The sequence below is a fragment of the Myotis yumanensis genome, unplaced genomic scaffold (assembly GCF_028538775.1).
Source record: "Myotis yumanensis isolate MYYU_CA2020_CCGP unplaced genomic scaffold, mMyoYum1.0.hap1 SCAF_7, whole genome shotgun sequence".
Classification (NCBI taxonomy): domain Eukaryota; kingdom Metazoa; phylum Chordata; class Mammalia; order Chiroptera; family Vespertilionidae; genus Myotis; species Myotis yumanensis.
Genome location: NW_027223758.1, coordinates 6,151,084 through 6,176,840, shown reverse-complemented (window position 1 = coordinate 6,176,840; position 25,757 = coordinate 6,151,084). Strand labels below are relative to the sequence as shown.

The following is a 25,757-nucleotide window of genomic DNA, read 5'->3' as shown; positions in this document are numbered from 1 at the left end:
TCATGCCAGAGTTCCCCGTTTACTTTCTACACTTAAAAAGCCAGTGAGTTTGTCGCCGTTCACAAGAAGCAGAAATTTGGGGTCTTTCGAAAGGTCCTAAAGACTTAAAAACTGCAAAACCCCTCTCCTGCAACACGTTTGAGATCTCTTCATGGTTCCCACCGAATCTTTATGGAAGCCTCCCCTTTGTGTCCCCTAACTTCTGAAACGTGTCCGAGATGCGTTTTCTGAAATCCCGAACTTAGGACGCAAGGTCGTGTTCAGGTCTGCCAGCAGGTAAACCGCACTCACCCGTCTCACTCTCTTCCAGGACACAGGTGTGGGCAAATCAAGTATTGTATGGCGGTTCGTGGAAGACAGTTTTGATCCGAACATCAACCCAACTATAGGGTAAGAGATGAAGTTTATTGAATATACATCTCGCCATGTGTCGGAAGTCCTTCCACATAAAGCGTGCGCTCCAGGCGCGGGCCTCTCCATTGCCCGCACTAGCAAACTCAGAGACGTTGGTTCCGTCATCTCGGGAAGGTCTTGGAAAAGAGACAGTGAGGATTGCTGTGTTTAAAGAAAATTACCTTTTGACTTGTGAGGAGTGAAGACTTAAAAGTGAAAGTATGAATTAAAGTTTCGAATATCCATAGAACCTTCAGTCTATATCTCAACAGCAGTTACACCTTGAAATAGGGCAGGTGAAAATGGGTCTGGATACTGATACTGTCTTTTCAGGCATGTCAACCAACAGGTATTTAGATGATTTTCATACTTCCTGAAAAGTAGGAGAATGGGGCCCAAACCCTACTCATGCGTTCTTGCTCTAGTAGTATTAATGAATTGATAAATGAATGTTGAAATATAAGATTTTTTTAGGGTATCTGATTCTTTGGATAAGTGACACTGACTAGCGATTGGTGTTTGACTTAGAGAAAACTTCTCAGGGTATTCAAATATCGTACTATTAATACTTTCTCTGTGAGTTGTGTTTTATAGGTTTTAGTACTATGTGAGGCTTGGGAAACTAAAGAGCTGTTTTGCTATTTTTACTGCAAACCCCCAATCAAATGGTTTCTTCCATTTAAAGAGAAAGGCTGTTCTGCCCGGTAGAGAAATATCTTACTACATGTACATACACATATGAAGGCCTGGAGATGAAACCACCACCAACTCTCCAAATATCCTTCAGAAAAGAAGTGTTTACAGCATGTTTAAAGCATGACCTCATTGTCCTCAGGGCCTGCCTGTTGCTACCTGCATGGGACAGTGAAGGGACAGGAAGTGATAGCAAGGAGGGCTGGTGACTCAGTGAGTGACACACCTGACACCTAGTCAGACCTGCAAACACAGGTCTGAAGTACCCAAGAGCTCCCTCAAATGAGAAAAATGAAGGGTGTGTTTCCAGTAGTGGTGCAGCTCGAAGCCCTGTCCTGGGCATCCACTCCTCTCTGTTTGCAGCCCTCCCAGTCTGACACATGTGGGGTTCCTAACCTCCTCAATCCCCTCTCCTCACCACATGGTCCTGGCTCACATTTCACAGGAGAAGGGAATACTGTTTCAGGCTTTCCCCTTATTTCCTTCCACCTTTCCTTGTTTCCTCAGCCTCAGGAGGTGTCTTCCTCCTTCGTGACCAACCGCCCACACACCTGAGCCCCGAAGTCCCCCTATTCATCAGTTCTCCCCCAGCCCTGCTTCTCATAGCATGCAAACACGCTCCTAATGTACCTGCTCTATGAAGGTAGTATCAGTATCCAAGCCTATCGCTCAAATTGTGGAGCTCTTGAAAGAGAAGTTACTACTTCCTCAATTGCTGCTCACTCCTCAAACCACTGTTGTCTCAATTCCACCTCCACCATTCCACTAAAACCACATTCCCTGAGTACCGACTCTTTCCTGTCTAACTACCATAATGGCTTTTCTTTCTTTTTTCATTCACTAAGTGCTTTTTTTTTTTTTTCTTTATTCGTTCACTAAGTGCCTACTACCAGTATATGTCAGATGCTAAACTGGCTGCTGATGACAGACCTGAGATCAACAAACCATGGCCCTTTGGCCCACCTCCTGTTTTTGTAAATAAAGCTTTCACACAGTCACACCCATTCATTCACATACTGTCTCCACTGCTTTGGGACTTCAGTGGCAGAGCTGAATAGTTGTGACTAAGACCCTATGGTCCGAAAAGCTGAAAATATTTACTGTTTTGCCCTTTTCGGAAAAAGTTTGCCAACCTCTGGTGTAGATAAACTTGGTGCTTGCCTTCATGGACTTGTAAGTAGGAGAAACAGTCTGTAACTTGAATACAGGAAGTGACTTATTTGACCACTTTCTGTGCTACAAAAAAGTGTGGAATGAGTGAGAGCATATAAGGGGCCTAACCTAGGCTTAAGGAATGACTGATTTCTTAGTGGAACAGTGAAGGTATTGAACACTTGGCAACTCTTATATTTAAATATTGAAAAAATGAGTGGATAATACTTCAATAGAAAGTTTAAGGAAAAATAGTTTTTGAAGAGCAGAAGTTAACTAGGTGGTATCAAGGGTGGTGAGTAGCATCGGGGAGGGCATGTTGGAGGGGTAGCCAGGAAGCTGGTGAGGCAGCAGGGACTGGGCCCTGGAGATCTGGGGAGGCTCCCACATCACAGGATGTGTTAGAATTAAAACTCCTGTGTCTTTCCTAGTTCTCTTCCTATGTTCACAACCTTGTTCACTCCTGCCTCTCCTCCCACTTATTTCGTACATAGTGGTCTTCTCCAAGTTGTGTCCTGCTCTCATTCCCTTCCACAGCTCAGCTCCACCTGTGTAGATAGACTCAAAGTTAACTCCTCTAGCCTTTCTCCTTAGGACCTGATCCCCTGCAGAACTCAGTATTCCTCCTCGGGTCCTTCATACCTCACTCCCATATTCATGGTCTTCCCTAATGGGCCAAATCGGGGGAAGAGCATGGCCCTGAAGAACCATCCTTCCTGGACTTAAATCAGGGCCTCAATCTTGTGCCAGCTGGGAGAACTTCTGGACAACTGACCGAGCCTTCCTGTTGGGGATGGGGAGATGATAGTCATGCCTGCCTCCTGGGTTTGTTGGGAGAATTTGGTGACATGCTGGATGTGCACAGGAAGTGTGCAGTGAGTGTTGGTGGCTGGCAGTAGTACTGTGATCAGATGCCATTTGTCACCACACCGTTCTCCATCCACCCATTCTACTTCCCCAGCCCTGTTTGTGCTTCCTCTGACCAGTCACTGAGACCAGGCCTCTCCTCACCATCCCACAGCTGGAAGCCCTCATCCTGCCTTGCCTAGATCCGTGGTTGGCAAACTGCGGTTTGTGAGCCACATGCGGCTCTTTGGCCCCTTGAGTGTGGCTCTTCCTAAGCCTTAGGAGTACCCTAATTAAGTTAATAACAGTGTACCTACCTATATAGTTTAAGTTTAAAAAATTTGGCTCTCAAAAGAAATTTCAATCGTTGTACTGTTGATATTTGGCTCTGTTGACTAATGTTTGCCGACCACTGGCCTAGACCATTGTGAGGTCTGCTCTCCCACTTCCAGCCAGTTCTCATTGCTGTTGTCTGAGCCTCTTTAAAAACAAGTCTGATTTTCCCCTGCTCAAGACCATGGCAAGACCCAGCCTCATCTCATTTGCTTCCTTCATGCTCTTGCTCACTTCTCCCTCCTTCCCATGCACACACACACACACCCCAAATAATACCCTTTCACACACGTGTACTTTACATATGCAATTTCCCTGGACGGGGGAGCTTTTCTCTTCTTTGTCCCCTTGGTAAGTGCCTGTTGATTTGTTAAGATTCAAGTACTGCTGTTAGCCCCTCTAAAAGTTGCAAACTCCAGTGCCAACGGGGGCCTGGCAAGAATGTAAATGAGTGAGATGGCCCAGATGGAAGAACTTGAGGGTCTCCAGTGTGAACTGCCCCAATTTTCTGCCTTCCCTGCACCATACTCCCCTTATCTTCTTACCTCTATAGAGACTTTCCTTCAGTCTCCTCTGGTTCCTCATCCTCTGAATCCTCCCTTTTTATGTATGATTCCCAGGTAGACCACCCTGACTGCAAATTCTTGCTTGATGGCCTAATTCATTTTGTAGCTTTAGGTTGCATCCTTAGCAGGGATTTTCACAGCCGAGGCTTTTTTTCAGATGTATATATACGTGTCTATGGCCCCTCCCCCCACAATACACATGTACTAGGTAAGACATGGCCCCCATTAAAATCACCTTGGTAATGAATTGCAGTCACCAATGGGAGGAGCATATTGTGTTCCTCAAGTGTACTGGGCTGGAAAACCAATTGAGAATTATCAAAGATTTTACTTCTTCCTTTGCAATCTATATGCCTTTTATTTCTTTTACTTGTCTTACTACATTAGCTAGGGCCTCTGCCACTTTGTTTTGGAGTGGTAGGAAAAGTCAGCCTTTCCTTATTCCCAGTCTTGTGGGGGGAAAAGCATCCAGTCTTTTATCAGTAAGTGGGATGGCTAGACTCCAGGGTTTTTTATAGGTACCCACACTATCAGGTGGTGAATGTTCTTATCTACCCCTCAAACAATGAGATTTTTTATCATGAATTGTGTTGAATTACATCTTTTGAATTGTTTTATGCTTTTTCCTTTTTAGTCTTAAAATAGTAAATTACAATAATCAATACTGAAATATTAAACCAATGTTATGTTCCTAGGATAAATGTTACTTGATTATTATTTTAATACATTATTGGATTTGATTTACTAAAATTTTGCTAAGGATTTTTGCCTCCATGTTCATGATGGATATTGATCTGTAGTTTTCTGTAATATCTTTCTCTAGATTTGGTATCAGGGCATCATAAAAGAAGATGGAAGTGTTTCCTTCTCTTCTACTCTATTGCAAGAGTTTATGTAGAATTGGTATTATTTCTCCCTTAAAGGTTTGGTATTCAGCAATGAAGCCATCTGAGCAAGGAGTTTTCTTTGTCAGAAAAATTACAGATTCAATTTCCTTACTATATATAGGCCTATTCACTTCTTCCTGAGTATCCTTTAGTAGTTTATGTCTTTCAAGGAATTTTTCCTTTGTGTCTATGTTTGTTTGTTTTTAAAATATATTTTTATTTGTTTCAGAGAGGAAGGGAGATAGAGAGAGAGATGAAACATCAGTGATGAGAGAGAATCATTGATCGGCTGCCTCCTGCAAGCCCCACACTGGGGATTGAGCCCACAACACAGGCATATGCCCTGACTGGGAGTTGAACTGTGATCTCCTGGTTCATAGGTCGATGCTCAACCACTGAGCCAGCCAGGCTATGTATTTTTTAATTTATTAGAATAAAGCCGTTTATCATATTCCTTTATTATCCTTTTAAAATCTTTAGGATCTGTTCAGTTATAAATATATCAATTTTAATGGTCTCAAAGAAAGTTTTTTATTTTATTAATATTTCTCTTTTCTATTTCATTTATTTATTTTTTTAATGGTTTTTTCTCCCTTCACTTATTTTGGCTCAATTTGTTCTTCTTTTTGTTGTTCTTTTTTTTTAGCTTTTTTTTTAGTTGGAAGTTTAGAATATTGATTTTTAAGGTGTATATATATTTAGAAGTACTATAAATTTCCCTGTAAGTCTGGTTTAAGTGAATTCCACAGATTTTTATATGTTTTGTTTTCATTTTAATTTAGTTCAAAGTATTAATTTTCCTTGTGACTTATTTGATATGTTGGTTTTTTTAGAAATGTGTTTTTTAACTTCCAAAAATTTAGGGATTTTCCAGAAATTTTTCAACTGTTGGTTTGTAGTTCAAATCACAGAGAATGTACTCACTATTATTTCAAACCTTTTATATTTGATATTTGCTTTATGGCCTGGAATGTGGTTTTTGTGATGTCCCATGTGTACTGGGAGAGAATGTGTTCTGCTGATGTTGGGTAGAGTGTTCTATGAATGTTGAATAAGTCATGTTGGTTGATGGCATTGTTGGTGTCTTCTGTAGCCTTACTGAAACCTTCTCATTTGCAATAAAAGATGTGTTTAGTGGCTCAGTTGGCTGAGCGTCATCCTATCCACTGAAGGGTTGCTAGTTGGATTCCAGTCAGGGCACATATCTGGATGTGGGTTTGATCCCCAGTCAGGGAGTGTAGGGAAGGCAACTGATGGATGTTTCTCCTCACATCAATGTTTCTCTCCCCCCCCCCCCCCCCTTCCTCTCTCTAAGCCAGTGATGGTGAACCTTTTGAGCTCGGCGTGTCAGCATTTTGAAAAACCCTAACTTAACTCTGGTGCCATGTCACATATAGAAATTTTTTGATATTTGCAACCACAGTAAAACAAAGACTTATATTTTTGATATTTATTTTATACTAGAGGCCCGGTGCACAAAAATTTGTGTACTGGGAGGGGGGGGGGCGGGTCCCCCAGCCCGGCCTGTGCCTTTGCGCAGTCTGGAACCCCTCGGAAGATAACGACCAGCTGGCTTAGGCCTGCTCCCGGGTGGCAGAGGGCAGGCCCAATCCCTAGGTGCAGCCCCTGGTCAGGCTCAGAGCAGGGCTGATTGGGGAGTTGGGGCGCCACCCCGTCATGCACAGAGCAGGGCGGATCAGGAGGTTGCGATGCCACCCTCAGTCACGCTCAGGGTAGGGCCAATTGGGGGGTTGGGGCACCACCCCCTGTCACACTCAAGGCAGGGTCGATGGGGAGGTTGCAGCGCCACCCCCTGTCACGCACAGAGCAGGGCCAATCAGGAGGTTGGGGCGCTGCCCCCTGTCACTCACAGAGCAGGGCCCATCAGGGGGGTTGGGGCTCCGTACCCTGTCACACATAGAGCGGGGTCGATAAGGGGGTTGGGGAGCTCCCCCCTGTCACTCAGAGTAGGGCCGATAGGGGAGCTGGAGCACCGCCCCCTGTCACACACAGAGCAGGGCAGATCAGGGGGTTGGCGTGCTGCACCCTGTCACACTCAGGGCAGGGCCAATGGGGAGGTTATGGCTCTACCCTGTCACACACAGAGCAAGGCCCGTGGAGGGGGGTTGGAGCGCCACCCTCTATCACCCACAGAGCTGGGCCGATCAGGGGGTTGGGGCGCCGCCACTGTCACACTCAGGGCAGGGCCGATGGAGAGGTTATGGCTCTACCCTGTCACACACAGAGCAGGGCCCGTGGGGAGTGGGAGGTTGGGACACCACACCCTGTCACACAGAGCAGGGCCGATCAGGGGGTTGGTGTGCCGCACCCTGTCACACACAGAGCCACAGGGCGATCAGGGGGTTGGGGAGCTCCCCCCTATCAGGCACAGAGCAGGGCTGATCAGAGGGTTGGGGCGCCTTCCCCTGTCACGAACAGAGCAGGGCGGATAGGGAGGTTGTGGCTCCGCCCCCTGTCACACACGGAGCCGCAGGGCGATCAGGGGGTTTGGGCGCTGCCCTCTGTCACGCTGATCCTGTGCCAGGAGGCCTCGTGGCTCTGCTGATCCCGGTGCTGGGAGGCATATTACCCTTTTACTATATAGGATAGAGGCCTGGGGGCTGGCTGGTTTGCCCTAAAGGGCGTCCTGGATCAGGGTGGGGGTCCCCACTGGGGTGCCTGGCCAGCCTGGATGAGGGGATGATGGCTGTTTGCAGCTGGTCACACAACCTTCAGGGTGGGGGTCCCCACTGGGGTGCCTGGCCAGTCTGGGTGAGGGGCTGAGGGCTGCTTTCAGGCTGGCGGTTTTGACTGAAGCTCCCAACCACTCCTTTTTTTCTTTTTTTTTTTTTTATTCTGGGCCAGCTTTAGCTCTGGCTCTAGCTCTGAGGCTTCGTGTCTGGTTTGTTTTCGTTCTATAATCGAAACAATGTATAACTTCAGCTCTGAGATCCTGGCCGTTTGTTTAGCTTCTATATTTGTTAGAATGTTTCAAACTGCCGGCTCAGAGGCCGGCAAGGCAGGCGGGGAACGTTGGAGTCCCCAGCAAGCAAGCCTCATGTTCGCTTCCAGCTGCCTGGCTGCCGGCCGCCATCTTGGCTGACAGTTAATTTGCATATACTCACTGATTAGCCAATGAAAAGGGTAGCGGTCGTACGCCAATTACCATGTTTCTCTTTTATTAGTGTAAATACTTAAATGCCATTTAACAAAGAAAAGTCAACCAAAAAAAGGAGTTCGTGTGTCACCTCTGACATGCATGTCATAGTTTCACCATCACTGCTCTAAGCATTTCCTCTAGTGAGGATTAAAAATAGGAGTGTTTGAAATTCAGCCCTAGTTGAGGATTTGCCTGTTTCTCTCTTGGTTTAATCCATTTTTTGTTTATGTATTTTGAAGCTCTTATTATTGAGTGTATAGACATGTAGCATTATTGTTTTTCACCATCATAAATATCTCTCTTATTCCCTAGTAACTGTCCTGGTTCTGAATTCTTCTTTGGCGCATGTTAATACAGGCTCTTCAACTCTCTGTTGATTAGTGGTTGTGTGCCTTTTCCCATCCATTTACATTTACCCTATTTATATCCATGTATGTAAGGTGGGTTTCTTACAGACAGCATTATGGGTCCTGCTTGTCTATAATCTGACAGAGTCTGCCTTTTAATTGGAGTGTTCAGAAGACCTTCGCTATCCAATACAGTTGTGGATTGACACGTGGCTTCATTGAAACTTAAGTTAAAATTTAGTATGCATTCCTCAGTCACACCAGCTTCCTTTCTGTCCTCATTTTAGAAAGCTCTATTGTAGAGTACTAGTTTACATCATTTTTATTTTGACTATTAATATATTTTAGTTTAAATCTATCATCTTGCTATATTTTTGTTTACTCCATGTTAATGATTCCATTTTGTCTCCACTATTAGCTTATTAGCTCCACCTCTTTGTTTTATTATTTTAGTGATTGTGCTAGAACAGCCGTGGGCAAACTACGGCCCGCGGGCCGGATCCGCCCGTTTGAAATGAATAAAACTAAAAAAAAAAAAAAAAAGACCATACCCTTTTATGTAATGATGTTTACTTTGAATTTATATTAGTTCACACAAACACTTTATCCATGCTTTTGTTCCGGCCCTCCGGTCCAGTTTAAGAACCCATTGTGGCCCTCAAGTCAAAAAGTTTGCCCACCCCTGTGCTAGAATGTATAATAGAGTTCTTTATCAGTCTACTTTCAAGGAATATACAATTTTGCATATAGCATTAAGTGCCTTATAAAGTATACAGTACTTTCATTTCCCTTCTCTTGTCCTTTGTGCTATTATTATCATACTGGTAGCCCGGTGCACGAAATTCATGCACTGGGGTGGGGGGGAGGAAAGGGGCACCTCAGTCTGGCCTTCACCCTCTCCAATCTGAGACCCCTCAGGGAATGTCCAACTACCTGTTTGTGCCCACACTTTTAACAGATAACAGCTCCATTGTTGTTTCTTTCTCATGCTTAAAACCATTGGAATTAGTAGGTATTCAAAGTGTGTATACATTTTGGGGGGACACCCTGTATATCTCTAGTCAGCGGTGAAAGAAACCAACAGCAGATTTGGAACCCCCAGACAGGGAACCTTGCTCACGCCCCACATGTCTCCCCATTTCACTTTCCGCCTTCGTGGGCAGCAGGAGAATCAACGTTTTCTCTCATTAATTCAGAAAAGCAAGTCCTGTCACCCGCTGCCTGGCAGGAGTGCGCTAGGCCCCAAGCAAGCGAGGCTCAGTCAGGGCAGCCTTCGCTCATGGGTGCTGGCACCCAAAGTGCACATTCCTTCTCTACAGTCACCCCGACTATCCCACTGTTTCACTGAGAGGACCGAATTCCTCTCCGCTTCTGGGTTCTTGATCTTGAACACTGACCTAAGGCACCTCAGCGAGGGCCGCCTGCGCCCATCAGGTGTGTCTGTCTGCACCTGCTCCTGCCTCAGCACCTGCATTAACCCCCAGAGGTGATCTCGTAGCTGCACTGGCCTCTGTGGGAACAGGGCATCACCACTCCGCCCTCTCACTGTCAGATCACAGGCGCCCACTCTCAGCACCCAGAACACCCAGACACCCTCCAAAGGACGTGAGCGCATCAGAGGGGATGTGTGCACATCCTGTGGGGGTGTTAGGCATGCCGGGTTGATGGGAGTGCGGTGGAGAGGTGGGGGGTACTTGTGCTCACCTTAGTTTGCAACTGTTGCAGGCGCGGGAGGGTGACAGTGTGCTGGGGGATGTTCGCATGCCGGGGGGGATGTGCACACCGGAGGCCTCTGGGTTTGCAGATCCGCAAACCCCCGTGGTGCGGCCAGGAGGACGTCAGTCTGGCCCGCCACGGTGGCTGTCCCTGCGATCCTGCACCTTCTGGGCCAGGAGGCGGATCTTGTGCAGCCACTCCTGGGCGCTGATGGCCTGCAGGCGCTACTTCAGCTCAGCCTGCAGGCTCCACTTGGCACACTCACAGCTGTCACCACCGCCATGTAGGGAGTACAGGCCGCCCTCTGCCAGCCTGCCTCCCCTGTCCAGAGGCTCTCTGCGCTGCTAACCTGCCCAGAGTGACTGGGGCTGGGCGGAAGCCAGGCGTCCTGCCCTGCCCAACCCCAGCCGATCCGCCCCTGTGTGAGCTGCCTCCCCGCCGGGAAGGGTCACGGATCCGGGTCCCGGGACCGAGGACAGTCTCAAGTGCTGCCCCCCGCCCGCAGGGTCACAGATCCGTGTCTTGGTCCCGTGGACAGCCTCAAGTACTGCCCCCCGCCCGGCAGGGTCACGGATCCAGGTCCCGGGACCACGGACAGCCTCAAGCACTGCCCCCTGCCCGGCAGGGTCACAGATCCGTGTCTTGGTCCCGTGGACAGCCTCAAGCACAGCCCCCCACCCGGCAGGGTCACAGATCTGTGTCTTGGTCCTGTGGACAGCCTCCAGCACTGCCCCCCCGCCTGGCAGGGTCACAGATCCATGTCTTGGTCCGGTGGACAGCCTCAAGCACTGCCCCCCGCCCGCCAGGTCACGGATCCGGGTCCCGGACTGCGGACAGCCTCAAGCACTGCCCCCCACCCAGCAGGGTCACAGATCCGGGTCCCGGACTGCGGACAGCCTTGCCCACTGCCGCCCGCCTTCAGTATGCAAATTGGCCGCCATCTTGTTGCTTCAGGGTGGGGGTCCCCACTGGGGTGCCTGGCCAGTCTGGGTGAGAGGATGATGGCTGTTTTCAGGTTGGCGGGCAACTGAGGCTCCCAACCTCTCCTTTTTTTCTTATTCTGGGATTTATTTACCTTCTGGCTGTCACTGGAGCTGAGAGCCAGTTTTAGCTCTGAGGCTCGGCTCTAGCTATGAGACCTCTGCTGCTGAAAGCAGGGATCTGGGTTTGTTTGGGTTCTATACTTGTAACACTGTTGCGATCCTGCTGGCTGAAGCCCAGCAGGCTGAAAGCAGGTTTCTGGGGAATGTTTACCTTCTATATTTGCAACAATGTTTCTTAGAGTTGCAGCTCAGAGGCCGGCAGCAGCAGGCGGGGAACCTTGGCTTCCTCCGTCACTGTAGCAAGCAAGCCTCCTGTTCGCTTCAGTGCCTGGCTGCCAGCCGCCATCTTGGTTGGCAGTTAATTTGCATATCTCCCTGATTAGCCAATGGGAAGCGTTCGGGGCCACGGTCAATTTTCATCTTTCTCTTTTATTAGATAGGACTAGAGGCCCGGTGCACGAAATTCTTGCACTCGGGGTGGGGGGGTTCCCCAGCCTGGCCTGTGCCCTCTCACAGTGCAGGAGCCCCGCAATTGATCATCCCAAAGAGGTAGGGCTCGCCCACCCATCCAGGGCTCCTCAATGGATTGCCCCAAAGAGGTAGGCCGGAGTCAGGGGTCCCACCTTCACGCTGCACAGAGCCATGGGACCCCCAGGCCTCCACGCCACACATGCAGCATCAAGCCCCCGCCCACCTGCGTGCGCCTGCTGTGCACACAGCCTCCTAGTGGTCGCTCGTTGTGGCGTAAGGGTGTCACAGCATGAGGGTGTGAAAACCACATAGGCTTTTATTAATATGACTAGAGGCCTGGTGCACAAAAATTTGTGCACTCGGTGGGGAGAGGGGGAAGCCCAGCCTGTGCCCTCTCGCAGTCTGGGACCCCTCGGGAGATAATGACCTGCTGTCTTAGGCCTGCTCCCAGGTGGCAGAAGGCAGGCCCAATCCCTAGGTGCAGCCCCTGGTCAGGCTCAGAGCAGGGCCAATTGGGGAGTTGGGGCGCCGCCCCCTGTCATGCATAGAGCAGGGCGAATTAGGAGGTTGCGATGCCACCCTCAGTCACGCTCAGGGTAGGGCCGATTGGGGGGTTGGGGCACCGTCCCCTGTCACACTCAAGGCAGGGTCGATGGGGAGGTTGCAGCGCCACCCCCTGTCACGCACAGAGCAGGGCCAATCAGGGGGTTGGGGCGCTGCCCCCTGTCACTCACAGAGCAGGGCCCATCAGGGGGGTTGGGGCTCCGTACCCTGTCACGCACAGAGCAGGGTCGATCAGGGGGTTGGGGAGCTCCCCCCTGTCATGCACAGAGCAGGGCCGATCAGGGGGTTGAGGACCTCCCCCCGTCACTCACAGAGTAGGGCCGATAGGGGAGTTGGGGCACCGCCCCCTGTCACACACAGTCACACACAGAGCAGGGCGGATCGGGGGGTTGGGGCACCGCACCCTATCACACTCAGGACAGGGCCGATGGGGAGGTTATGGCTTTACCCCGTCACACACAGATCAGGGCCCGTGGCGGGGGGGGGCGGTTGGGGCGCCGCCCTCTATCACCCACAGAGCAGGGCCGATCAGGGAGTTGGGGCGCCGCCACTGTCACACTCAGGGCAGGGCCGAAGGGGAAGTTATGGCTCTACCCTGTCACACACAGAGCAGGGCGGATAGGGAGGTTGTGGCTCCGTCCCCTGTCACACACGGAGCCGCAGGGCGATCAGGGGGTTTGGGCGCTACCCCCTGTCAAGCTGATCCTGTGCCAGGAGGCATATTACCCTTTTACTATATAGGATAGAGGCCTGGTGCACAGGTGGGGGCCGGCTGGTTTGCCCTGAAGGGTGTCCTGGATCAGGGTGGGGGTCCCCACTGGGGTGCCTGGCAAGCCTGGATGAGGGGATGATGGCTGTTTGCAGGTGGTTACACACGCTTCAGTATGGGGGTCCCCACTGGGGTGCCTGGCCAGTCTGGGTGAGGGGCTGAGGCCTGTTTTCAGGCTGGCGGGTGACTGAAGCTCCCAACCGCTCCTTTTTTTCTTTTTTTTTAAATTCTGGGCCAGCTTTAGCTCTGAGGCTTGGCTCCAGCTCTTAGGCCTCGGCTGCTGAAAGCAGGTATCTGGTTTGTTTGGGTTCTATAATCGAAACACTGTTTCAACTCCAGCTCTGAGATCCCGGCTGGCTGAACACAGGTTTCTGGGGTTTTGTTTAGCTTCTATATTTGTAACAATGTTTCAAACTGCAAACTCAGAGGCCGGCAGCGGCAGGCGGGGAACGTTGGAGTCCTCCGTCACTGAAGCAAGCAAGCCTCATGTCCGCTTCAAGCTGCCTGGCTGCCGGCCACCATCTTGGTTGGGAGTTAATTTGCATATCGCCCTGATTAGCCAATGGGAAGGGTAGCGGAGTGACACCAATTTGCATGTTTCTCTTTTATTAGATTAGATGTTTTATTTCTGCATCTTTTAAAGTCCACAATACACTTTAAAATATTTTTAAAATCCTCACCTGAAGATATGTTTATTGATTTGAGAGAAAGAGAAAAAGAGAGAAACATCAATGAGAGAGAAACATCAGTCAGTTGCCTTCTGTACTTGCCCCAACCCAGGATGGAATCCAAAACCTAGGTATGTGCCTTGACCAGGAATTGAACTCAAAATCTTTTTGGTGTACTGGAAGATGCTCCAACCAGTAATCAGGCTGGACCCAATGCACTTTTTATTTCTTAGTGATCTTTTTTTCTTTTTAAATATATCTTTATTGATTTCAGAGAGGAAGGGAGAGGGAAAGAGATATAGAAACATCAGTGATGAGAGAGAATCATTGATCAGCTGCCTCCTGCAAGATCAGGGATCAAGCCAGGAATCAAACTGTGACCTCCTGGTTCATAGGTCAAAGCTCAACCCCTGAGCCACCATGATCTGGACCAAGGGTCCTCAAACTTTTTAAACAGGGGGCCAGTTCACTGTCCCTCAGACCATTGGAGGGCCGGACTACAGTTTAAAAAAAAACTATGAACAAATTTCTATGTACACTGCACATACCTTATTTTGAAGTAAAAAAACAAAACGGGAACAAATACAATATTTGTATTTGCATGTGGCCCGCGGGCCGTAGTTTGAGGACCCCTGGTCTGAACAGTCAGTGATCTTTTAAAGAGACTATTAGTTTTTTTTATCTCTGTACATCTACCGGTATCATCGTTTCTTAATTTCTGTATCTTTGTAATAAGTCCTGATGTCCAGTAATGTGAGTCTTCTGTGTTATTTTTCAAGAATGTCTTGCCCTGGTCATTGTGGCTAGGTGGTTGGAGCGTTGGCTTACCTACTGAAGGATCTTGGGTTTGATTCCCTGTCAAGGGCATGTATCTGGGTTGCAGGTTTGATCCCCAGCCCCAAATGGGGTGGTGCGGATGGCAACCAATTGATCTGTCTTCCTCTTCCCTCTCTCCCTCTCCCATCCCTTCTCTCCTTCCCTTCCACTCTCTAAAAATCAATGGAAAAAATATTGTCAGGTAAGGATTAAAACAAAACAAAACAATGTCTTGACTATTTCTAACCTGTAACATTTCCATATATGCATTAAAAAGCATCCTGTCTGTTTTCACACACACACCAACCACTCGTCCCCACTGTATTTTTTAAAATATATTTTTATTTATTTCAGAGAGGAATGGAGAGGGAGAGAGGGAGAGAAACATCGATGAGAGACAATTATTGATTGGTTGCCTCCTGCACGCCCCACACTGGGGATCGAACCCACAACCCGGACATGTGCCCTGACCAGGAATTGAACCATGACCTCCTGGTTTATAGGTTGACGCTCAGCCACTGAGCTATGCCGGCCAGGAGCCACTGTAAATTTTGATTGGCATTCCATTGAATTTAGATTGGTTTGGAAATAGTGACATATTTATGATATTGAATCTTCTAATGTATGAACATAGATTATGCTTTCATTCATTAGGCTTCATTATTTTCTCAATAATTTTTCTGCTTCTCTGTGTAGTGTACTTGCACATCTTTCACTAGACTTACTCCAAGGGATTTGATGTTTTAATATAGTTTTATGCTGTTAATGTGCTAAGTAGTATTGCTGTGAAATATCTTTTTTTCTTATCCTTAAACTTTTTACTTCTTTTTTTTTTTAACTTTTTACTTCTTATTTTATTGAATCAGATATGATCTCCAATGCAATGTTGAATAGAAATGGTGTTACTGGGTATTTTTATCTTATTCTACTCTAGGAGGGAAAGCTTTCACTATCATACTAGTAAATATGCTTATTGTGGGTTTTTGTACATACCTCTTACCACATTACAGAAGTGTCTGTCTTTTCATCATTTGCTGGGATTATTTTTACATGAATAATGGTTTTATCAAAAGATTTTTCTAACCTGTTGGGTTGAACACATGTTAATGTTACATTGTGAATTTTCATGGAATAAATCCAGTGCGATCATGATAGTATTCTTTTTACATATCATTGGCTTTAGTTTCCTATCACTTTTTAAGATTTTTGTGTATGTTTATAAGTGAGATTGTCATATAATAATAACTCCTTTCTGTAATGTACATGCCAGATTTGGTATTAAGGTTATGCTGGCCTTATAACACTAGTTGGGAAACTTTCTGTGGAAGGGTCTGTATAAAATTGCTCTTATATCTTCCTTAAATGTTTAGAAAAATTCATCAGTGATGCCATCTGAGCTATGAGTTGTCTTTATCTAATAGAGTTTAAATAGTCAATTTCTTTGATAGGTGTAAGATTATTCATATTCAGATTTCTTTTTTTTTTTAATAATTTTTATTTCTTAAAGTATTACAAAGAGTATTACATATGTCTCCTTTTTCCCCCCCCTTGACATTCCCCCGGCCTCGTCCCCCCTCCCCCCCCCCCCGCCCCATGTCTTGTGTCCATTGGTTAATCTTATATGCATGCATATAAGTCCTTCGGTTGATCTCTTAATCCCCCCCAAACCCTCCCCAGGCTTCCCACTGTAGTTTGACAGTCTGTTCAATGTTGCTCTGCCTCTGTATCTACCCCTGTTCATCAGTCTATACTGGTCCCCATTATCTGTCCCAACCTCACTGGAGTAGTCTCAACCTCACCAGGGCCGTCTGAGCCTCACCAGGGCAGTTGCAGCCTCACCGGGGCCGTCCCTACCTCACCGGGGCCGAGCCGACCTCACCGGGGCCGTTTCAACCTCACTGGGGCCGTCCTGACCTCACCGGGGCAGTTTCAACCTCACCGGGGCCATCCCGACCTCACCGGGGCAGTTTCAACCTCACCGGGCCCATCCCTACCTCACCGGGGCCGTCCCGACCTCACTGGGGCCGTTTCAACCTCACCGGGGCAGTTTCAACCTCACGGGGGCCGTTTCAACCTCACCGGGGCCGTCACGACCTCACCGGGGCCGTTTCAACCTCACCAGGGCCGAGCCGACCTCACCGGGGCCGTTTCAACCTCACTGGGGCCATCCTGACCTCACCGGGGCAGTTTCAACCTCACCGGGGCCGTCCCTACCTCACCCGGGCCGTTTCAACCTCACAGGGGCCGTCCCTACCACACCGGGGCCATTTCAACCTCACCGGGGCCATCCCGACCTCACCCGGACCGTTTCAACCTCACCGCATATTCAGATTTCTTGTATTGGTTTTGATTGGGTTTTGTTTTTGTTTCTTTAGGAATTTTGACTTTTTCATATACTTTTTCTAATTTATTGGCATAAAAACGTTATGATTCTATACTGATAGCCCTTTTATTTTACATTTCTGGCATTAGTTTTGCCTTTGATGAACTCTAGAGTTTGTCTGCTCTCTATTTCATTAATTTCTACTCTGATTTACTGTTTCTATCCTGTTCAGTGTGCTGGTTTTTTTTCTAACTTCTTGATATGCAAAATTATCTCACTGATTTTTAATCTTTATTCTTTTCAGTTATACTCTTTATATTTTAAAACCTTAACCATGGTTTTTGCTAAATCTGATAAGTTCTTATATATCATAATTTCATTATCATTCAAAATATTTTCCAATTTCTCTTTAAAAATTTATCTTTATTGTTGAAAGTGTTACAGATGTCCCCTTCCCACTCGCAGTTCTTTACCATACTATTGTCTGTGTCCATGGATTATGCATATATACATATAAGTTCTTTGGTTAATCTCTTACTCACCTCCCCCCCTCCCCCCCAACAGAATTATCAGTCTGTTGCATGCTGCCATGTCTCGTGATCTGTTTTGTTTGTCAGTTTATTTTGTTCATTAGATTTCACATATAAATGAGATCATGTGATATTTGTCTTTCTCTGACTGGCTTATTTCACTTAGCATAATAATCTCCAGGTCCCTCCATGTTGTCTCAAGGGTAAGAGATCCTTTTTTACAGCTGCATAGTATTCCAGAGTGTAAATGTACTACAGTTTTTTTTATCCACTCATGTATTGATGGGCACTTGAGTTATTTCCAGATCTTAGCTATTGTAAATTGTGCTGCTATGAACATAGGGATGCATATATTCTTTCTGATTGGTATTTCAAGCTTCTTAGGATATATTCCTAGACGTGGGAACACTGGGTCAAATAGCAGTTACATTTTTAATTTTTTGAGGAAAGTACATACTGTTTTCCATAATGGCTGCACCAGTCTGCATTCTCAACAGCAGTGTACTAGGGTTCCTTTTTCTCCACATCCTGGTCAGCACTTGTTGGTTGATCTATTGATGGTAGCCATTCTGGCAGGTGTGAGGTGGTACCTCATTGTCTCTTTAATTTGCATCTCTCTTATGATTAGTGACATTGAGCATTTTTTCATATGTCTCTTGGCCATTTGTATGTCCTCTTTGGAGAAATGTCTATCTAGGACTCAGCAGTCGCCAACCTTTCAGACCTCACGGACCACCAGTGATCCGCAGACCACCAGTTGGCAACTGCTGATCTAGGTCCTTAGCCCACTTTTTAATTGGATTGTTCGTCTTCCTTTTGTTTAGTTGTATGAGCACTTTATATTTTTTTAAAATTAACTCCTTATCAGTGTATCATTGGCAGATATGTTCTCCCATACAGTGGGTTCACTTTTCATTTTGATGCTGGATTCTTTTGTGCAGAAGCTTTTTATTTTGATGTAGTCCCGTTTGTTTATTTTTTTCCTTTATTTCTCTTTCCCTAGGCAATGTTATCAGTGAAAATTCTGCTACATGAGCTGTCTGATACTTTGCTGCCTACATTTTCTTCTAGAATTTTTATGGTTTCATGACTTACATTTAAGTATTTTATCTACTTTGAGTTTATTCTTGTGTATGGTGTAAGTTGGTGGTCTAGATTCATTCTTTTGCATGTATCTGTCCAATTTTCCCAACACCATTTATTGAAGAGACTGTCTTGACTCCATTGTATGCTCTTGCCTCCTTTGTCAAATATTAATTGAACATAATGGCTTAGGTCGGTTTTGGGATTCTCTGTTCTGTTTTATTAATGTATATGCCTGTCCTTGTGCCAATGGCAGGCTGTTTTGATTACAGAGGCTTTGTAGTATAACTTGAAATCTGGTATTATGATTCCTCCAACTTTGTTCTTGTTTCTCAAGATTGTTGCAGCTATTCGGGGTCTTTTTTTGGTTCCATATAAAGTTTTGGAGTATCTGTGAAGTATCTAACTAGGTCCTTTGCCCATTTGGTATTTCCTATGCCGTTGGTATTTCATTAGGGATTGCATTGAATCTATAGATTGCTTTGGGTAATTTGGACATTTTAATGATGTTAATTTTACCAATCCATGAATATAGTATATTCTTCCACTTGTTTATACCTTCTATCTCATTGTAAAACGTTCTGTAGTTTTCTGAGTACAGGTCTTTTACCTCCTTGGTTAAGTTTATTCCTAAGTATCTTAATTTTTTTGTTATTGCAATGGTAAATGTGATTGTTTTTGTTTGTTTGTTTCTCTTTCTGAGAGTTCGTTATTGGTGTATAAAAATGCCATCGATTTCTGAGTGTTAATATTATATCCTGCTACATTGCCAAATTCATTTATTAAATCTAGTAGTTTTTTGGTGTAGTCTTTAGGGTTTTCTATACAGTATCATGTCATCTGCGAATAATGAGAGTTTTACTTTCTCCTTTCCAATTTGGATGCCTTTTATTTTTTCTTCTTGTTTGATAACTGCAGCTAGGACTTCCAGTACAGTGTTGAATAAACGGGGTGAAAGCAGACATTCCTGTCTTGTTCCTGTTCTTAGGGGAAATGGTTTCAAAGTTTTTGTCCATTGAGTATGATGTTAGTTATAGGTTTGTCATATATGGCCTTTATTGTATTTTCCAGTTTCTAATATGATTTCATCTTTGATCCAGGTGTCATTTTGGTGTGTGTTTCTCAATTTCCAAACATAGGGAAATTTTCTGGTTAACTTTATTAATGATTACTGGCATAACATATTGAAGTAAGAGAACATAGTTGATATTATTTAAATCCTTGAAAATCTCATAGAATATTCTCTGTAGCCCAGCATATGTTGATTTTGGTAAATGTTCCATATATGTTTAAAAAGATTGTGTACTCTACAACCATTAGATGCTGTGTCCTAAGAATGGAATTAGGTCAAGTTTATTAATCCTGTTGTTTATTTTTCCTGTTAGAGTTGCTGGGGTTTTTTTGGACTACTTGAATCCTAAGAGAAGTGGGTTAAAATTTCCCACTATGCTTGTATATTTGTCTATTTATCTTTTTCATTCTCAATTTTGCTTTATCGATTTTGCAGCTACATTAAGTATCTGCAAATTTAGAATTTGATATCTTACTAATAATGCAAACCTTCTAATATTCTGAAATGTACTCTTTAGCTCTAGAAATGGATTTTGCCTTGAAGCCTAATTTGTTATTAATATAAGGTCACTAATAACTTTGGTCAGTATTTGAATAGTGCATCTTTTTCTCATCCTTTTGTTTTTAACCTTTCTCTATCTGTATAATTTAGGTGGATCTTGTAAGCAGCTTATGACCTCATTTTGATAAAGTATAATCCATATAACCATCACCAGAAATTTCCATCACCTCAGCAAGTTCCTTATGTGAATCTCACTCCAATAAGCAACCACTATGTGATCTCGGTCACTAGAGATTAATTTGTCTATTCTTGAATTTCACATAAATTCAGAATGTGAAATATTACAGAATGTACTATTTGGTGTTTGATTTCTTCTCCATAAAACAATGTTTTGGAGCTTCAGCCATACTGTTGCATGTAGCATAGGCCTTCTTTTAAAATTGGTGAGTATATTCTCTTATATGAATAGATAATAATTGGTTTATCCATTCTCCTGGTTATGGATATCTAGGTCATTTTCAGCTTTCGGCTATTATGAATATCGATGGTGTGAAAATTCTTTTACAGCTCTTTTTGTAGACATAGGCATTCATTTCCTTTGAGTAAATAACTAGGAGTAGAATTTCCAGTTCATATATAAATAACTTAAGTTGTCAAACAGTTGTCCAAAGTGGTGGTATCCTTTTACCCTCCCACCAGCAATGTATAGAATTCCAGTCATTCTATAGCAGTGATGGCGAACCTATGACATGCGTGTCAGAGGTGACACACGAACTCATTTTTTTGGTTGATTTTTCTTTGTTAAATGGCATTTAAATATATAAAATAAATATCAGAAATATAAGTCTTTGTTTTACTATGATTGCAAATATCAAAAAATTTCTATATGTGACACGGCACCAGAGTTAAGTTAGGGTTTTTCAAAATGCTGACATGCCGGGCTCAAAAGGTTCACCATCACTGTTCTATAGCCTTACCATTATGTGTCTTTTTCACGTGAGTTATCCTAGTGGGTGTAAAATGGTATTTCATTGGCCTTTTAATCTGTATTTCCCAGATGGCTAATAACATTAAACATCTTTGTCTGGGCCTATTTGTCATTCACATATCTTTTATGAAGTCACTATTTAAGTCTTTTGTCCATTTTTATTTATGTGTTTTTTTGTCTTATTACAGATTTGTTTAAATTCTTTATATATTACAAATACAACTCTTTTGCAAGGTATATTTATTGCAAATATGTTCGCAAGTATATTTATTGCAAATGTTTTCTTTCATTCCATGGTTTGCCTTTTCATTTTTTTAAATGATGTCTGCTGTTGAAGAGGAGCGTTCATTTTAATGAAGCCTATGTTATCAGTTTTGTCTTATACCTTTTTGGTCCTCTCTAAGTAAGCTCTGCCTGCAATAAGGTCTCAAAGATAGTCTCCTATGTGTTTCTTGTGATATTAGCTTTGCATTTAGTTCTTTGAGCCATCTACATTAATTTTTCTGTATTGTGGTTTCTACTCAGTGGCCTAGCATCATCCTTAGCACATAGGTAAGAGTGTCTTTATTATCTGGCTGGTTTTAGGATCTGCTCTTTATCTTATGTTTTCACCAATTTACTGTAATATCTAGGTGCATAATATACAGTGGGGCCTTGACTTAAGAGTGTCCCAACTAACGAGTTTTTCGAGATACGAGCCGTCTCTTGGCCAATTTTTTGCTTTGAGTTGAGAGCTAAAATTTGGGTTATGAGCCAGCTTCAGATACCCCACCGCTAGTTGGCGCAGCGAACGTCACAGTGAACGCCACAACATCAGCCCAGCATCACGTGTCTCACTCATTCACTTTTTGATTTGACATACAAGTAATTTGAGTTACGAGCTCCATCACGGAACGAATTAAACTCGTAAGTCAAGGCCCCACTGTACTTTGGGTTCACTGAGTTTCTTGGATCAGAAATTGTATTATTTGGGACATTGTCAGCTATTATTTCTTGAAATAGTTTGTCTACCAATTCTCTTACTTCACCTATGGGATTCTAATTTCACACATCTATATCTACACTAATAAAAGAGAAACATGCAAATTAGTGTCACTCCACTATGCCCACCAGCCAATCAGATGAGTATGCAAATTAACCCAACAAAGATGGCGGTTAATTTGTATACACAGGTGTGGAGCGAAGACTGAAGACAATGTAGAAGGGAGCGAAGCTGCAGAGAAGCAAGCGAAGCTGCAGAGAAGCAAGCGGGGCAGCAGAGGCAGGAGGGAAGCAAGCAGGGTGGCAGAGGTGGGAGCGAAGCCCACCTCGGCAGGTTTCACTCCCTTCTCTGCTTTCCTTCAGCCTCAGGAAGCCCTATTCTTGCAGGAATCTTCCTGCAGCAGGCCTCTAGTCCTATCTAATAATAGAGAAACATGGTAATTAGCCGGACCTCCGCTACCCTTCCCATTGGCTAATCAGGGCGATATGCAAATTAACTGCCAACCAAGATGGCGCCCGGCAGCCAGGCAGCTTGAAGCGAACAGGAGGCTTGCTTGCTTCAGTGACGGAGGAAGCCAACGTTCCCCGCCTGCCTTGCCGGCCTCTGAGCTTGCAGTTTTTTTTTTTGTTTTTGTTTTTGTTTTTTTAAATATTTTATTGATTTTTTTACAGAGAGGAAGGGAGAGAGATAGAGAGTCAGAAACATCGATGAGAGAGAAACATCGACCAGCCGCCCCCTGCACATCCCCCACTGGGGACGCGCCCGCAACCCAGGCACATGCCCCTGACCGGAATCGAACCCGGGACCCCTCAGTCCGCAGGCCGACGCTCTATCCACTGAGCCAAACCGGTCCCGGCTGAGCTTGCAGTTTAAGAAACATCGTTACAAATATAGAAGCTAAACAAAACCCCAGAAACCTGCTTTCAGCCAGCAGGACCGCAACATTGTTTCAATTATAGAACAAGTGCAGATCCCTGCTTTCAGCCAGCCGGGATCTCAGAGGTGGAGTGAGCACGACCACAACAGTGTTACAATTATAGAACCCAAACAAACCAGGTACCTGCTTTCAGCAGCCAAGGCCTAAGAGCTGGAGCCAAGCCTCAGAGCTAAAGCTGGCCCAGAATAAAAAAAAAAGAAAAAAAGGACAGGTTGGGAGCTTCAGTCACCTGCCAGCCTGAAAACGGCCCTCAGCCCCTCACCCAGACTGGCGAGGCACCCCAGTGGGGACCCCCACACTGAAGGGGGTGTGATCAGCTGCAAACAGCCATCATCCCCTCATCCAGGCTTGCCAGGCACCCCAGTGGGGACCCCCGCCATGAAGGGGGTGTGACCAGCTGCAAACAGCCGTCATCCTCTCATCCAGGCTGGCCAGGCACCCCAGTGGGGACCCCCACCCTGAAGGGGGTGTGACCAGCTGCAAACAGCCATCATCCGCTCATCCAGGCTGGCCAGGCACCCCAGTGGGGACCCCCACCCTGATCCAGGACACCCTTCAGGGCAAACCAGCCGGCCCCCCACCCGTGCACCAGGCCTCTATCCTATATAGTAAAAGGGTAATATGCCTCCCAGCACCGGAATCAGCGGAGCAGCGAGGCCTCCCGGCACCAGGATCAGCGTGACAGGGGGCAGCAACCAAACCCCCTGATCACCCTGCGGCTCTGTGTGTGACAGGGGGTGGGGCCACAACCTCCCTATCCGCCCTGCTCTGTTCGTGACAGGGGAAGGCGCCCCAACCCCCTGATAGCCCTGCTCTGTGCCTGATAGGGGGGAGCTCCCCAACCCCCTGATCGCCCTGCGGCTCTGTGTGTGACAGGGTGCGGCGCCCCAACCCCCTGATCGGCCCTGCTCTGTGTGTGACAGGGTACGGTGCCCCAACCCCCTCCCCCACGGGCCCTGCTCTGTGTGTGATGGGGTAGAGCCATAACCTCCCCATCGGCCCTGCCCTGAGTGTGACAGTGGCGGCACCCCAACCCCCCGATCGGCCCTGCTCTGAGCCCGGCCAGGGGCTGCACCTAGGGATTGGGCCTGCCCTCTGCCACCCGGGAGCAGGCCTAAGCCAGCAGGTCATTATCTCCCTAGGGGTCCCAGACTGCGAGAGGGCACAGGCCGGGCTGAGGGACCCCCCCCCCCCCCCCAGTGCCAAGTGCACAAATTTTTGTACACCGGGCCTCTAGTGTATATATATATATATATATATATATATATATATATATATATATATATAAAAGGCTAATATGCTAAGTGTCTGACCATTCGACCAGTAGCCATGATGCGCACTGACCACCAGGGGGCAGACGCTCAACACACAGGCATGGAAACATGGAACAGACTGCTGAATCTCAGAAGGGCGGGGGCGAGGGCAGGAAGAGATTAACCAAAGATCTTATATGCATACTAGAAGCCCGGTGCATGGATTCGCGCACCGGTGGGGTCCCTTGGCATGGCCTGCAGGGATCGGGCCGAAACTGGCCTGGTGCACGGATTCGTGCATTGGTGGAGTCCCTCAGCCTGGCCTATGGAGATCAGGCCGAATCTGAGCACTGGGCCTTCCAACATCCCCCGAGGGATCCCAGATTATGAGAGGGCACAGGCCAGGCCTCTGGTGTTAAATAAATGTTATATACTATCTCACAAGTGACTGAGGCCTGGGTGTTTTTCCCCCCATCTTTTTCTTTCAGTTCTTAGGATCACATTATTTCTATATGACCTGTCTTTAAGTTCAGTTTCTCCCTTCTACTGTCTCTACTGTACATCTAATATATCTTTTTCCTTCAGATATTGTCCTTAATTCTAGAATTTACATTTGGTTCTTTTTTATATTTTATATGTTTAGATTCCCCTTCTGTTCACTCAATATGGCTCTTTTGCTTTGAGCCCTAATTATATTTACTAGTATAAGAGGCACTTTTAAAGTACAATTCTGCTAATGCCAACATCTGGATCAGCTCAGGATCTGTTGCTATTTACTCTTTTTTCTCTTGACCTTAGGTCACATTATTTTTGTATATCTAGTAATCTTATTTTATTTTATTTTATTTTATTGTATACCATCCACTACAGGAGATATGTTGCAGAGGTTTTAGATTCTCTTATATACTGTTAAGGGGTGTTGTATTTTGTTTTAGTAGAAGGTCAAAGTATAGGCTAGTCACTTTGAAGTTATGGAAGCTTTTATACTTGCTTTTACACTTTGTTAGGATGGTTCTTTTGGAGTGTTGCCTTTAGCCTTATTCCTGGGATCTTTTCTTTACTTCTAAGGTATGGCCTATTAACTTGGCAGGAATCAAACTCCCAACTCTTCTTTTCTTGCAGTCAGCAGCAGCTAACTCTCTGTTCAGCTTTTTTTTTTTTTTTTTTTAAATACATTTTTATTGGATTTCGGCAAGGGAGGGAGGGAGAAAGAGAGAGAGAGAGAGAGAGAGAGAGAGAGAGAGAGAGAGAGAAACATCAATGATGACAACCCAGGCATGTGCCCTTTCTGGTAATCAAACCATGACCTCTGGGTTCATATGTTAACACTTAACCACTGAATCATGCTGGTTGCTTTTGTTAGCCTTCCAGCTATTGCTGTCCTTGAAGGCTCCCCTATTGTATGTGTGGTTTAAGAGTCAGCTGTGGATTTGAGAGGAATTAGTGTATAGATTTGCAGCTCCTTCCTCAGCAGCATCTTCCTTTCTATGACCTCTCTTCATTTCCAACCACACTGGTAGCCCTGACCCTTGTCCTCCAGCCAGTAGCACTGACAAGTCTGTGAGGGCTATTTCAGTACAAGCTGTCACCACCATTACTGGACTCCTAACTCCTAACTTTTACTTTTAATCTGAGTATTTAATAATTTCACCTTTAATATAACT

General features: G+C 45.7%; 1 protein-coding gene across 4 annotated transcripts in view; it reads left to right on the top strand.

The window, feature by feature from the left end:
- Nucleotides 1-25,757, top strand: part of RAB22A (RAB22A, member RAS oncogene family) — a 66,160-nt gene that overhangs the window by 812 nt on the left and 39,591 nt on the right. For all 4 annotated transcript variants that reach the window (XM_070419707.1, XM_070419705.1, XM_070419706.1 and 1 more), the window contains exon 2: nucleotides 311-390. In XM_070419707.1, the coding sequence (XP_070275808.1) occupies nucleotides 311-390 (80 nt within the window). The remainder of the gene's footprint in view (nucleotides 1-310; nucleotides 391-25,757) is intronic.